Source organism: Alexandromys fortis, unplaced genomic scaffold, assembly GCF_014885135.2.
Source record: "Alexandromys fortis isolate MF-2015 unplaced genomic scaffold, M_Fortis_MF-2015_v1.1 scaffold_12, whole genome shotgun sequence".
Classification (NCBI taxonomy): Eukaryota; Metazoa; Chordata; class Mammalia; order Rodentia; family Cricetidae; genus Alexandromys; species Alexandromys fortis.
In genome coordinates, this window is record NW_026067937.1 from 5,088,603 (window position 1) to 5,104,234 (window position 15,632).

The 15,632-nt window shown below is 39.6% G+C and overlaps 1 protein-coding gene across 11 annotated transcripts in view; it reads left to right on the forward strand.

The window, feature by feature from the left end:
- Positions 1–15,632, forward strand: part of Hipk3 (homeodomain interacting protein kinase 3) — a 108,995-nt gene that overhangs the window by 26,769 nt on the left and 66,594 nt on the right. For 10 of the 11 annotated variants that reach the window (XM_050146931.1, XM_050146929.1, XM_050146926.1 and 7 more), the window contains one exon: positions 9,708–10,803. In XM_050146931.1, coding sequence (XP_050002888.1) covers positions 9,710–10,803 — 1,094 coding nt within the window. In that variant the 5' untranslated portion in view covers positions 9,708–9,709. Of the gene's footprint in view, positions 1–6,206; positions 7,225–9,707; positions 10,804–15,632 lie in introns of those variants that run through there. The other variant, XM_050146928.1, reaches the window with a different exon arrangement.

The window sequence follows — 15,632 nt, forward strand, 5'->3', positions numbered from 1 at the left end:
GGGGGGCTAACTTGATTATTTGAAAACAGTATACAAAATTATAAATTTACAAATTAAATTTCTTCTGCAGAATACTGATATCAGAAGCAGTAGCAGTTTCTATAGGTTTTATTGTCATAAATGAAAGCTTATCTTTGAAATGCTAGAACTTTTTTATTTTTGTCCATTTTTGAGACAGGTCTCATGATATAGCCTTGGCTAGCCTGGATCTTGCTGTGTAGACCTTGCTTGCTTCAAATCATAGATTTGCCTGCTTCCATTTCTAGAGTGCTGAGACTAAAGGTGTTTGCCATCATGTCCAGCTTATAATATTTTTTGTAACATTTGTTAAGTGTGTGTGTGTGGTGGGGCATGCTTATGAAAGTCAGAGGGCATCTAGTTCTCTCTTTCCATGTGGGTCCTGGGAGTTGAACCCTGGTCATCAGACTTGGTGGCTAGTGCCTTCTCCCACTCAGCCATCTTGCTGGCTCTCAAATGATAAAAATTTTAAACTACACATATTAACTGTAGGCCAAGCCTTCTTGCCTTGGATAAGTGAGGTGGTAGTAGAATTGGGCTAATCTTAAAACATTTGATACCCATGGTTGTAGATAAGACATTGATAGTGGTGAATGAAATGTAACTGTCATAGAGCGCTAACTTCATTACCATTTGAAAAGTTAAATTGAAAATTAGGTTATAGTCGGACTGTGGTGGCGCACGCCTTTAATCCCAGCACTTGGGAGGCAGAGGCAGGTTGATCCAAGTGAGTTTGAGGCCAGCCTGGTCTACAGAGCGAGTTCCAGGACAGGCTGGAAAGCTACCAAGAAACCCTTTCTCAAAAAACCAAAGGACACACAGAATATTGTATACATAATAAATAAATAAATATTTAAAAAAAAACCAAAGGAAACAAAACAAAACCAAAAAATAAAATACAATTAGGTTATGCAGCAGCACTGTGAACTTTAGCCTAAATAATGACTTTTTAAAAACCTTTATTTTAGAAATATAATAATATATAGTCAGGTTGTTTTTATTGTTGTTGTTTTTGTTTTGTTTTGTTTTTGAGACAGGGTAGGCCAGGCTGGCTTTAGACTCCTAGCCTGTGCTTGCTGTATGCGCTACACCCTAGCCAGGCTGTTCTCACCTAAGGTGATCATCTACTGGCAGGCATCAGGTTAAAGGTTATTGGAACATTTACTGCCTTAGGCAACTGTAATGGGCTGCTTAATTTCCTTCCCATTGCATCCTCTTTTCCTTTAGAGACAGTGAGTTAATTTTGAAAGTATCAGTGAACCCACATCTACTTATTTTAATGTATTTGAAAGAGTTCATTGGTGAGTTCCGAAAAGGAACAGAATCATAGGATCACTGGGGAGAATGAGCCATTTTTTATCTGAGTTTATTTCCTGTGGAGCAAAAAATATCCCTGTGGTAAGTTTCCTCAAGGCACCTGTGTTGTATTACTAGCTTTAAAGACAGCTATGAAGTACAGGCTTCATATTTAATTTTTTAATGTTTTAAGCCTTGTTTATTATGGGGTAATATGTTAGTGCCCTGAACTATTTTCGTGTCTCCCTATCCCCTTTTGGGACATTATTTTCTTATCTATCCCAGGCTAGCCCTGAACTCATAGCGGTGTTCCCGCTTTACCTCCCCATGTGCTGGACTTATAGGTGGCATGAACATGATACCTAGCTAAATATTTCTTAAATCTTCTTAAAAAGGTCCTCTTTTCATTCTTTAACTCATTCATTTTAGTATTTTAGACATTTGCACTACTGATCATGTTTTCTTTCTTCTTTTCTTTCTTTTCTTCTTTTTTTAATCTCTCTGTATAGCCTTGGCTGTCCTAGAATTCACTATGTAGATCAGGCTAGCCTCAGACTCAGTGTCTTCTGAATTCTGGGATTAAAGGTTTACTTAACCACACCTGGTTTAAATTTATTTTAAAAATATGTTTGGTTTTTGGTGTGTATGTCTGTGTGGTGGTCTTCTTTAGTTTTTTCTTTTTGTGGTACTGGAGATTTGACTTAAGGCCTTTCACATGGTAGGTAATATGCTTGCCTGCTAGTGCGTGTTTATGTGTGTGCGCGCGCGTGTGTGTGATGTGTAGGCATATGCGTGCCATGATGCCTGAACATGGGAGGCAGAGGACAACTTTGTGGAGTCGATTTTCTTTCTACCTTTTTGTGGATTCTGTTTCTGCTTTTGATTTTTGAGACAAGATTTCCCTGTACAGCCCTGGCTGTCCTGGAACTCACTCTGTAGACCAGGCTGGCCTTGAACTCTAGAGATCTGCCTCTGCCTTCCAAATGCTGGAAGTGTGCCACCATTTTGTGACTTTCTTGTGGATTCTGGGTTCGAACTCAGGTAGACCAGCTTGGATAGCAAGTGTTTTTATCTGTTGAGGGATCTCACTGATGTCTACTGCTGTTGAGACAGCTTTTATTTATTTATTTTCCTTAAATTCTAAACTCTGGTCTGGTTTGGCAGCGGGCTCCATGGATCTGCCACTCTCCACCTCCCCAGTGCTGGGGTTACAAACATGTGCACTTGTCTGCTTTTAAAATGTGACTTCTGGGAGTCAAACTCAGGTTGCAAGCACTTGCTGTGTCCCCAGCCATTCAGTCCTCAGCAGACATGCACACACATGTGCCTATGCTGAATTTTGAGATAGTGTCTCATTAAGTTGCCCATTTGGGCATTTTAAACTTGTGATCTTGCCTCAGCCTCTCACATGCCTAGATTATAGGCCTGTCTGTATTAAAAAAAATATTTTTTGTGACATGTAACTCAGGCTGGCCTTGAATCTTTATATAGCCAAGGTTAGAATTGAACTCCAAATGCTACATGAATGTGCTATCACACTAAGTGTGGTTTCAAAATTAATATAATGATCTGGGCAGTCATGGTGCACACTTTTAAATCCCAGCACTCGGGAGACAGAAGCAGGTGGATCTCTGTGAGTTTGAGGCCAACTTTGTATTCAGAGCGAGTTCCAGGACAAGCCAAGGCTACACAGCAAAACCCTGTGTATTAAAAAAAAAAAATCATCTCTTTGTTTTTCAGTACATGACTCAAAGGCACCGGGGATGGGGAAGCTCAGTAGTAATTTGCTGGTGCTCACTTATGTTGAAATAAGAGCGGCGGGGCTGCGTCCCCAGCACCCCGGCCGCCTGCTAGCTCATGCCCGAAATAACACACAAACTGTATTCATTTAAACACTGCTTGGCCCATGAACTCTAGCCCTTACAGGCTAATTCTCGCACCTGGACTAGCCCATTTCTAATGATGTGTGTAAGTACCCCAAGGTGCGCTTACCGGGAAGATTCTAGCCTCCGTCCATCCTGGGTCGGAGCTGCCTGGGAGAGCGGAGCCTGGTGTCTCTGGAGCTGCCTGGGAGAGTGGAGCCTGGTGTCTCTGCTCCACAGAGCAGAGCTGTCGGGTCTACCCGGGAGAGCTGAGCATGGCCTCTCTGCTCCAGAGAGCAGAGCTGTCGGGTCTCTCCAGGAGCAGAGCAGAGTCTGACCTCACTTCCTCTTCTGCCCAGAATTCTATTCTGTTTACTCCTCCCACCTATGCCTTAACCTATCAGGGCCAGCCAAGCAGTTTCTTTATTGCTCAATGACCTTCCTCCATCACACTTACTATATGAGTCTGCCTAGAACTTATTGCGAGGTGTAGTATTTTAAAGTTTTCATCAGTAACTCCAGTGAATGCACAGATTATTTGTCAAGCTCCCAATGACGTCAAGTTACTATAAGCGTTAGTGTAGGAGTGCTGATGAGCAGAGAGCATTCACTTCACACCTGTTAGGACGGCGGGTCTAAGCAAAGTGCTGATGAGACCTTGCAGAAATCAGCATAAGAAATGGTTGAATTGCAATTGAACACTTACTGACTTAAAAAAGTAAAAAAGGAAATAACCTTGTTACCCTGTAATTCTACTTCACAGTGTATACGCAAAAGAGATACTTGTGAAGTCATGCACCGGCGACATTATTTGTAGCAGTAGAAGGCGGATACAGTGAGGAGAGGTGCCTGATTTTGTTCTGAGTTCTGGGATTAATTTGTACATTGGTGTATTTTTGTGTGACACGTTCCTCTGAGACTGAAACATTTCCATCCTCCAGGAAGCTCCTTAAACAGGAGGCAAACAACTTGAAATAGTTCAGGAAGACTATGAAACTGACCAGATTCTAGGCGTTTTCTGACAGAGTAAGCAATAAAAACTGAGAGTTCCTCTCAGACGAGAGGAGTTGAGCCACAAAGACGACTCAGACCAAACCAGCTGCCTGTAAGAGACAGGAACCAGCGGAGTTGTCCGGGAGAGGTTTAGAGCAGCGCAGTTGTCTGGGAGAGGTGTAGGCCAGACGAGGCACCTGAAAAGGACACTTTCCAGCCTATGGAGCTGTCTGCAGGATGTGCTGTGTGCTCCAGGTTTCCGGTTTTGTGAGTTGTCTTTTATGTTGGGTGGGTTTCAGGGATGTTGCTGCCTTTGAGCTATTTTTGCTCCTGTAAGCAGCCTCTCACCAATATTCCTATAACTCCACTAAAACTCCTGGTTCACCAAGTTGGGCTTTGTTGGAATCTGTTCTTTGGTTTGTCACGGATTTCTATCTGGGGTGTATAGCATTTCCCTGGGAAAAGTTTTATCACCCAACATACATTTACCTCACATGGCATCTTTTAATTACATGTTTAATTTCCTGTTCCAGCCCCTCCCCCCCTTTTTGAGAGTTTCCCTGTGTCATCTTGGCTGTCCTAGAACTACCTCTGTAGACCACACTGACCTCAAACTCAGAAGAGATCCATCCACCTGTCTCTGCTTCTTGATTGCTGAATCTACTTATTTTTAATGTATTTGAAAGAGTTGATGGGTGATATCTCTCTCTCTCTCTCTCTCTCTCTCTCTCTCTCTCTCTCTCTCTCTCTCTCTCTCTCTCTCTTTCTCTAGCTCTGGCTGTCCTGGACCAGACTGGTCTTGAACTCACAAGACTATTTGTCTATTTGTGCTTCCTGAGTGGAGTTGATAGGCTATTAAGATGAAAGATGCAAGCCTTTAATCCCAGCACAATGAAGGGGCAGGAGTAGGCCCTTAGTTGAAGGCCAGCTTGGTACACATAACAAACAGCAGTAAAATAACATCAAAAGTAGAAGCAACTCTAGTGTCCATCCATGGATGGATGAATAAAATGTTATATATACACACACATGAAATACCAATTAATTTTACAAAGAAAGAAAATCCAGTTGCATGTTATAACATGGATGAACTTTGACATTATTCTAAGTCATAAAAAGGCAAATATGAGACCATTTATGAGGTATATTTTGAAGTGAAATTCATAGAACAGAAAATTATTGATGGTTGCTAGAGTCGTGAGTCCTACTTTCAGTTGCAAAAGAGGGCTGTGTTAGGACGGAGGTGTGATTATACAGCATTGGGGATATATGTAATGCCACCAAATAGTAACTTAAAATGGTTAAAATTGTAAGCTTTATATAGTATATAATATCTATCTATATAGACATAGATAAAAAACTGGTTTTCAAGAGGGAAGAGGTTTCAAAAATGAAGGTTTGGACAGGTGGAAGGAAATTGAATGAGGGGCTCTGAGAAACTATTGACTCTTACATTTCATTTGTTACTTAATTAGCCCTGTTACACAGAAGGCATAGTTAAGTTTGGCAGAAAATATTTCAGAAATTTCTTATTAGCTGAAAGAATTGAATATGTTAACAAAGTATTTCTGTCTTGGATCCTGCTTTTTTTTTTTTTTCTTCAGTAGACCCAGTATTATGCATAAGAAGAAACCAGGAGAGCATGTCAATGGTCAGACATGTGTCTGTGGATGTTCATGTTGCATATATTACTGGTGGGTTGTTACAGACAGTAGGGTTCAGTTAGGATTTCAAGTTTACTATAGGGTTAGAAGAGTAAAATGCATGTCCTTGTCCATTTAGTCTGCTACCACAAAATTCTGTAAAGAACAAAGATTTATTGCTCATTGTTTTGTAGGCTGCAAAGTCCCAAGATAATGGTACAAGCAGATGTGGGGTTTGTTGAAGGCTTGCTCTCTGCTCCAAAGATAGCTTCTAGCTGTGATCTCACATGGTAAGGGGCAAAGAAGCTCCCTGAAGAAGCTCTGTTTATGAAAGGGAGCCCTCATGTCCTAATCAGCTACCAACGCCCCTTCTATTGTATTTTTGATTTAGGGTCTCCCTCTATGGCCCAGGCTTTTCTTGACCTTATGTCAATCTCTCTGCCTCAGCCTTCCAGATTCTTGGTGGGTAGGAAGGGTTTTAATAAACAAATTTTGAGAGACTGTAAACATTTAAAACAAAGTACCTGAAATGAGAGCTCTGGGTGTGGTTGTACACACCTGCAATTCTTTTCTTGGGACTAAGGCAGGAGGATTGCTGTGGGTTTTAGGCTAGCCTCAGCTACAAGCAAAAAGAATCTGAAGCAAATAAGCCTGAGAAATAAAAGTTTAATGGCTTCTCCATCAGGAGCCTTTACTATACTCCTAAGTAATAGTTTTAGGCAGCCCCCACTATCAAAGAGGTTAGTATTTCAAAACCTATTTCTTAGTCTGCTGATAAGAACAAGCGGCAAAAGACATGAATAATATAGCTCCAGAATGCAACATGGTTCCTATTACAGTGAAAAATAATAAGGCATAGTACTGTGCAAAAGCAGTGTTTTGGACTCCATGGTGGTTAGTTGTGTGTACAGCAATTGGTATTAAGTGATTTTTATATTTGATTTTGGATTTATGGGTAAGAATTACATAGGTATTTTGAAAATTAGACGTATCATAGGAGAGTTATCATTGGTGCTACGATTGGGCAGCCTTACAAAAATGCATAATATATGAGTTTGATATGTCTAGAAAGATTTTTCAGTGTGGTATTGATTCATTAATTTAGCTGGGCATTTGATCCCAGCACCAGGGAACCAGAAGCATGCGAATCTCTCTGAGTTTGTTGCCATCCTGATTGAAATTGGAAACTCCATGCCTGCACACTGGCACCGTGAGTCTCTGCCTTAAATTGTGGTGAATTGGCACAGCTTTGGAATATAGGACAGGTGCTGGGAACATTTTAAGGAAGCAGATAAACCTCCTTAGGTTTAAATCCTAGAGTTTCAGTTACAGTATTTTCTACTTACTGAATATCAAGTCTTCATCTGACTGTGAAGTTTGCTCTGACTTTATACGAGGAACTTAGGAATCTGGTAGGTGGAACACAAGAAACTTTTGGAAGTTTTATTTCAGTTGTGATGTATTTACTTCTTTTTCTTTACATCGTAGTTTTGAGACCTTAAGTCAATTACTTGGTCCCTCTGAGCTTGGTTTTCTTTCTTGTTTTAAATTTTATTATGTGGGTGCATGCATGGTGTGTGTGTGTATGTATGTGTGTGTGTGTGTGTGTGTGTATGTATGTGTGTGTGTGCATGCATGTGTGCGTGCTCTCATGCATACCATGACTCTCTTGGGGGTCAGAAGGCAATTTTGTGAAGCTAGTTATCTCCATATAGCTCGGATAAGTTCTGGGGATTGAGCTAAGGTTGCTAGCCTTGTGCAGCAAATGCCTTTACTCACTGGTATTTAATGATCTTAACAGCAAATTGGAAAGATATCAACATCACTAAGCCAAATATTATAAAACATTATTAAACATTTGCATAATTATTCTCCCATAGGTAGCTCTTTCTAAAATTCTTTTAGCTTTGTTATCTTTAATATTGTGGCTATTGCATACTGTGATGCAATCCATTATTTCTGAGATAAACAATTGATAGTTATGATACGTTGAAATAGGAGGTGACACAGTTAATACAGTCCAGAGAAAATTGGGTTGAATAAAGTTAATTTTTGTGTAGCATATGTACATATGCATGTATGGGTGTGTACTCGTGATTGTGTGCATGTGTAGGTGAGAGGAGGATGTAAGTATCTTCCTACTCCTTGACACAGGGTCTCATTAAACACTTGGGGCTTGCAGAGTCAGCTAGATTGGCTGGCTAGCCATTCTATCTATTAGCTTTTTACATGAGTGTTTGGATTGATCTCAGGTTCTCATGCTTGTGCTCAAATAAATGGTCTTACTCAATGAGTCATCTCTTTAGCCCACTAAAATATTTTGAAGTTAATAGAATCACCCGAAATTTATTGAACATGAATTTTACATTCTAGACGGTTTGATTCAGATCTAGTGTGGAAGACATGTATATACTGACAGTTACAATACAGTGAGTCTAAAGGAGAAGAGTGTGTGGGGGTGTTCTGAATCTCTGAATGCCTAGCTCTTCTTGGAAGGAAGGTTTGTGGTACACAAGCAGGATAGTACTGAATTATTTTGGTCAGATCCTAAAGGAGTTTGCAGTGTGCTCAGGGTAGATACAAAGAAGGATATAACTAAAGAGAACAAGTGGGACTTTGTGTGCAAGGAAAGAACATGGATGTTAAAGTTTTGTCAGATGGTAATTTTCACTTGTTTTACATGTTGTGTGATAGACTAAATAGTTGGGGTAGGTTAAATAGTTTTAATTAATGTGTTTTAAGCTGTGGTACTGAGGATTTGTTGTGTGTGTGTCTTAAGTTTGTATACATGGATTAGCAGTTGCTGGATTGTATATTACATGAATTCTCAGGTCATAAGGGAGAAAGTCAGCTGTGCCAGTAACATGTTAAATCCCCTTTTGTATCTGTGTTGTACTGGAGACAGATACTATTTACAGAGTCATTGTGCACTCCATGACTGTTAGATAAGGTCAGACCAAAATCCATAGAAATCTAGGTAGTGTCTGGGAATTTAGGCAACATGAAAGAAACTGGATAGAAAGCCATTAAGTTGTCTTTGTAGTGTTCTTTAAGATGAAAGGCTATTGTATTTGGCAAGTAGAATATAGGGTCAGAGCTGTTCATGAAAAGGATGGCCCTTTTAATCCTTGTATGTATGTATATACTAAAGCACACATAGCCGTTTCTACCTGATTGTAAACTGTGTTGGCCGGTTCAATGAGTGTGTGAAGTGTATGCATGTGTAAGAGTGAGCATGTAGAGTCCAGAGGCTATGCCAGGTATCTCCTGCCACCCTCTACCTGTTCCTTTGAGGCTAGCCCCGGAGCTCCCATTTTTTAGCAAGACTGGATGCCTGCAAGCCCCACGTCCTCGTGTCTCTGTTCTCAATACTGGAATTATGGCCATGCATGGGACCACACCCAACTTTCCATGGGTATGGGGCTCTGAACTCCTGTCCTCATTCTTTGCAGCAAGTGCTCCTAACCCTGAACTGCCTCCTAGCTGATGGCTCATAAGTCATATTTTGTTGAGAGAGTATTTTGTTTTTGCCACACCTGCACCACTTGTTTAAGGGGTTGTACTGTTTCTTTTGTGAGAAAATGTTTGGCGCAGTTTCTACTGTGTATGTTGGTCAGCGTAGCTGTTCAGAAAGTATTTCCCCCACTAGCTGAGGTCTCGAGAACTAATGTGGAGATACTGAAGATCTCATCTCCTCCCAAGGGAAAAATCTTAATGAAATTTTAAATTACTATTATTTTAGCAATTGTGAATTTGATCCTAAAAGGTTTTTTNTTTTTTTTTTTTTTTTTTTTTTTTTTTTTTTTTTTTTTTTTTTTTTTTTTTTTTTTTTTTTACAGCTTAAAGTTGAGGAAAACCTATTTTTTTGATTAACATTTTCTTCTTCTTTCTGCAGGTATGGCCTCACAAGTCTTGGTCTACCCACCATATGTTTATCAAACTCAGTCAAGTGCCTTTTGTAGTGTGAAGAAACTCAAAGTAGAGCCAAGCAGTTGTGTTTTCCAGGAGAGAAACTATCCACAGACCTATGTGAATGGTAGAAACTTTGGAAACTCTCATCCTTCCACGAAGGGTAGTGCTTTTCAGACAAAGATACCATTTACTAAACCTCGAGGACACAGCTTTTCATTGCAGGCAGGAGCCGTTGTTGTCAAAGACACTGCCAGTGCTACAAAGGTCATAGCTCAAGCGCAGCAAGCTGGAGTGGAGACACCTCGGACCGTGGTCTGGAGAAACAGGTTACATTTCCTAGAAGGTCCCCAGCGATGTGGATTGAAGCGCAAGAGTGAGGAGTTGGATAATCACAGCGGCGCAATGCAGATTGTCGATGAGCTGTCCATACTTCCTGCAATGTTGCAAACCAACATGGGAAATCCAGTGACAGTTGTGACGACGACGACAGGATCGAAACAGAACTGTACCAGCGGAGAAGGCGATTATCAGTTAGTACAGCATGAAGTCTTATGCTCCATGAAAAACACATATGAAGTCCTTGATTTTCTTGGTCGTGGCACTTTTGGCCAGGTTGTTAAATGCTGGAAGAGAGGGACAAATGAAATTGTAGCAATCAAAATTTTGAAGAACCACCCTTCTTACGCTCGCCAAGGGCAGATAGAAGTGAGCATATTAGCAAGACTCAGTACTGAGAATGCTGATGAGTACAACTTCGTGCGGGCCTACGAGTGCTTCCAGCACCGCAACCATACCTGCCTGGTCTTTGAGATGCTGGAACAAAACCTGTACGACTTTCTGAAGCAGAATAAATTCAGCCCCCTACCCCTGAAGGTGATCCGACCCGTTCTTCAGCAAGTGGCCACTGCACTGAAGAAGTTAAAAAGTCTTGGTTTAATTCATGCTGACCTCAAACCAGAGAATATTATGTTGGTGGATCCTGTTCGACAGCCATACAGGGTTAAAGTGATAGACTTTGGGTCGGCCAGCCATGTATCAAAGACTGTTTGTTCAACGTATCTACAATCTCGGTACTACAGGTAGGAAACAACTGCTTTTTAACTGTTTAACAATTGCTGAGTTTCTGCTAAGTGACATTTGATAAGAGTATGTGATGAGAGACTGCTTTGGTTAAATAAGGAAATCAGTAAGGTCTATTTAGGTTTGAAGTTTTAAAAAGATGTGAAAAACCCAGGTATAAAATTGCTTCAGGGACAATAGAAATCTACTAGTTCCATGCTATAGACATCTGGTTATTGTTTTATTATTAATAGAAGATAGGAAAGAATGCCATACAAATAAGATTATAATTGCAAGTCTTTAAATGTTTAAAAATGTTGTTTGAAAGTAGTTTTTATATATTCTTGGAGCTTTTCAGTGATTGAGAAAGGTAATTTCTTTACATTTTTAGTTGTGTGTGCACATGCTGTGGTGCATATGTAAAGTCTAAGGACAACTGTGGGACTCTGGTCTTTTCTGTCTACCATGTGGGTCCCTGAGATTGAACCCAGGTCATCAGACTTGGTGACAAATGCCTTTGCCTGCTGAGCCATCGCTAGTCCTGGAGAAGTAATTTAATAAAGACATTATAGAAATTAGGAGGTCAGGCCATTTTTCTGACTGATTAAGATTCACATGTATTTACATAGCTGCCATGAGTTTTTTCTATGTCTGTGCTATGAGTAATGTTACCTTAGTGTTAGTGCTGTTTGTGGAAGAAACTGAAGACAAAAATAATTTCCATGCAGCTATTGACAGAGATCTACAATGTCAAGATTAGTGTAATGCTAGCCTAAGTACTGTAGTCTCAGAGGCTAGCTCATGCTTAATAAGGTTCAAAACAGCAAAAAGTTTCATTGTGAATATGAAAATGCCTTTGAATTCATCATTTGAGTTCCAAGTTCATAAACTGGGGAGTAAGTTACTTACATTTCAGCATGAATGCTGAGATATTTCTTTGTCCTCTATAACGCCATCATTGCTAACACAGTGGGAGCAAATACAGGGCGGCGGTACTGGCAGCAGGGGTGGTCCTTCGTCAGTTACTGAATAGATGGAGATGCAGTTTATGGCCAGAGGTTGCTATGTCATGTGGGTTATAAACTTTGACCCAACAAGGGGGTAGTTGTTTTTGGTATCTTATGTGCCTTTGTACTACTTCTGATTTTCCTGATTAGTCTTCTGTAATACCTTGCACAAATAAGAAGTAAGCTGGTCATCTACAAATATCAACTCTGTGTGCCTTGTTATTAGTAAGTTATCAGAAGGGATGCCATGATCATGTAATTTAGTTATAATTAAATGTACTGATATAAGTATTAGGAATTAGAAATGTCGTCTGATTGATCCTTAGTATATTTTAGATGGCATTATTTCTAGTATTATGGTTCAGAATACCATTCTTACAACTGTTTAGATGTTAGATTTGGAGGTACATATTTTTAATCCCATAATGGGGAGGCAGAGGCAGGAGAGTCTCTCTGAGCTGGAGACCAGCCTGGGCTACACAGTGAGACTGTGTCTCAGAACACAAACACACACACACACACACACACACACACACACACACACACACACCACACAATAAAAACACTTTTTCAGTAACCAATGGGTAATTTGCTGTTGCAACAGGGTGTCAGACTTTACTTATTTTCACATAATTAGATTTACTTATCCTCTGTCCTCCTAAACCCTCTTTTCTTTTTCCTAGTTTATTGAAATGTAAGATTCAATTTTAGCTGATTTTTTCCCCCAGGAAAAATGATTTTGAAATCTTACTCAATTGCATGAAAAGAATCGTGTTTCTTCTTCCTCGTATCTTTTGTACGTCATAGACTGTGGGTTCTGAGCTTTGCCTGGCCAGCTAGTGTATGATATAAACTCAGTTTCAGCTGCCTGGGCCCTATTATTAGCTCACTTATTAGAAATGACTTCATTCAGTTTGGGTCCTGCGTTATTCCCATGTCAGACTCTGTGCTGTGTGACGTCTAGCCTCCTTTTCATGACTGAAGTGTTTAGGAGGAGAACACACAACAGCAGAAATATTAGCCCATTTTTTTTTATACTTGAGAATTTCTGTTGGTTTATTAAAAGTTTCAAAAGAGTAAAGAGACTCCTTTGAAAAGCAATCTAAAAATGCTAAATGTTTTATGATCCTGTTTTCTAGCATTAGGCCTTTCCATAAATATTAGCCTCTGTGTTAAGAATGGAATAAAATTATGAATAATAGCTAAGTATAATTTCCATTCTGTTTATTTATAAATTTTGGGTTATTTACCCGGCTTCCAGAAGCTGCACAGAACTAAGATTAGTCGCAGGTTCTGTGTTTTAGAATTTAAAAAATAGGAAATTTGTATTCACTAAACAAAAGCTGATGCCTATGTTTTGGATGATTCTGAATTGATAAAAAACTGAAAATGGACTTGGTGACAGATTTAAGAGGTAGAATAATTAGTAGATATTATAATAATGATTAGTAGATAGATTAGCATAAATATAATATAGTTCTTAATTAGGTACTGTCCTAATGTCTGGTATATTTTTGCATGAAAATGGCAGCTAGCTATTACTTTATTTCAAAAGTTGCACATCATTTGATCCCTGCTGTTTCTGCTTCGCTTATGACAAGGTCACTTAGATACTGTGTGATTAACAAATGGAAGCATAATGAGTATTTTAAGGTAGGGACACTATAGGTGCATCCTAGTTTCTAAGGTAAATGATTACATCTAGACACAGATTCATGTGGCACCCGTTTGAACTGTGCAACACGAATGTAGTAGGGATATCTTAAAATAGACAGGCGTAGTGACCAGAGGTTGTTGACTACTATAGATGGTGAGGCTGTCTAGCTCCTGCAGTGATGGAAGCCAGAAGTACATGCTAAGGGCATTGATTTGCTCAAGGTCAGCATGTTCTAAATTCAGCTGCCTGAGCGTGGTTTCTGTCAAGAACACGTAGGGCTTTTGAATGTGGAAAGGTTTAGCAGCAGAAGGTGCTGTATTTATGAGGTGTGGTGGCAATATTCAGGTCATGAAGTTCTTTTTTTTTCCTTTTTTTTAAATATAGAATTTTAGCCTGTGGGTCTCAGCTATTTCAGAGCAGAGACAGGAAAGTGGGCTATAAAGTAACCTGCTTAACAGGTTATATGCTAATACACACACACACACACACACACACACATATATTTTACTGTATTACTAATTGGTGGTAATTGCTATTGAAGTAAAGCCTGCTTTGTAGGAATGAGGGTATAACTCAGTGAGGCCTCTCACCTTGTTGTGATTATATCCCCAACTTGGGGTAGGTTGGGAGGCTTGTCGTTATTCTTGACATAGTACAGAAAGATAGAATGATGAAAATTAGATATCAATTCTCCTTTAGGGCATACCTACACCTCATTTCTTCTTGGACCAAGAAGTATCAAAGGTAAAATTCCTATATCAAAATTAAGTCATATACAAAGAACCATAATGATTGATACTTTATTATATAGGTTACCTTATTTAGTATCTATCTATCTATCTATCTATCTATCTATCTATCTATCTATCTATCTATCTATCTATCAATCATCTATCTGCAGGCCTGGGTATTCTCTATGTAGACTAGGCTGGCCTTATAAGCTTATGACTGTCCTCTGCCTCCTGAGAGCTGAGTGCATGCCCCCGAGCCTGGCTTGGGTTACTTTAGAGTAGCTACTGCTCTACTGTCTCATTTTTGTTGTCAAAGCAATTTTAACTCTGCTTTGTTTCTCCCCTCTCTCTGTCTCTCTCTGGAATATTGGCGAGTGGGAGGATAAAGTCTTCCTAGATAAGCCTAGGATGGCCAGGAACTTAATCTGTGTAGCCCAGACTGGCCTTGAGCTTAAATCATTTAAAGCATACAACTCTAACACTTTGATTATAGTCATAACTCTACCCTGGTGAATCAATCCTCCAAAGAACACTCCCTCAGCCATTTTCTCCAACCTTCTCATCTCCCTGCCCCATCAACCTCCAATCAAGGTTCATCATGTTGTAGCGTGGATGAGTAGTAAGTATCAGCAGTTTATTTGTTTTTATTGAGTTTTAGAGATACAACATCATATGCTTGTGATCATGAATGGTTGGAAATCTAAAAAGATATGTTACCAGTAAAAATAATATAGGAATAGAAATTGTAACATTGTCAATGATTAGGACTGTTTTCCAAAATACCTAGTGCCTGTAGAGTGGGAGGCCTTGTGCCGCGTGCATTGGACTAGCACAAAAACAACCCCAGCCTGAATTGTAAAGTACAAGAGCTTAATAGAAAGGGTGTTTTTTTCTTTTATATTTTTTCAGTTTTTTTTAGTTTGAAATAGTTTTAGACATATAAAATACTACCATTTTACCTCCTTAGTTTTCCCACACATTTTTCTGTACACAGACACACACACATGCACGCTCACATGTGTGCACACACACAGAGTTTCAGATAACAAAGCCTCTAAATAGTTCTGTGTATATTTCCTAGATACAAGGACATTTTTGGGCCAGCAGGATGGTTCAGTGGGTACTTGACAGCCTGAGTTCAGTCCCCTGAGCCCATCTAAAAGCTGAAGAAGACTCCTGAAAGTTGTCGTTTGCCCTGAATGCTGGGATTAAAGGCATAGATAACCACTGTCTGCCCAATTTCTTTATTTTATTTGAGAATGGTTATTTAGCAAAAAGATCTGTATGCCAATGCAAGTGTACTTATTGATATGAGAGTATCAGTGCTTTCTCATGCCCTTTTCATGGTAAAACTAGAAAATATGTGGTATGTGTTTATGCTCTACATTTCTACAGGTCTGTATAATAACGACATGGATACATGCTGGTATATCTGGTTCTGACACATTAAGTCT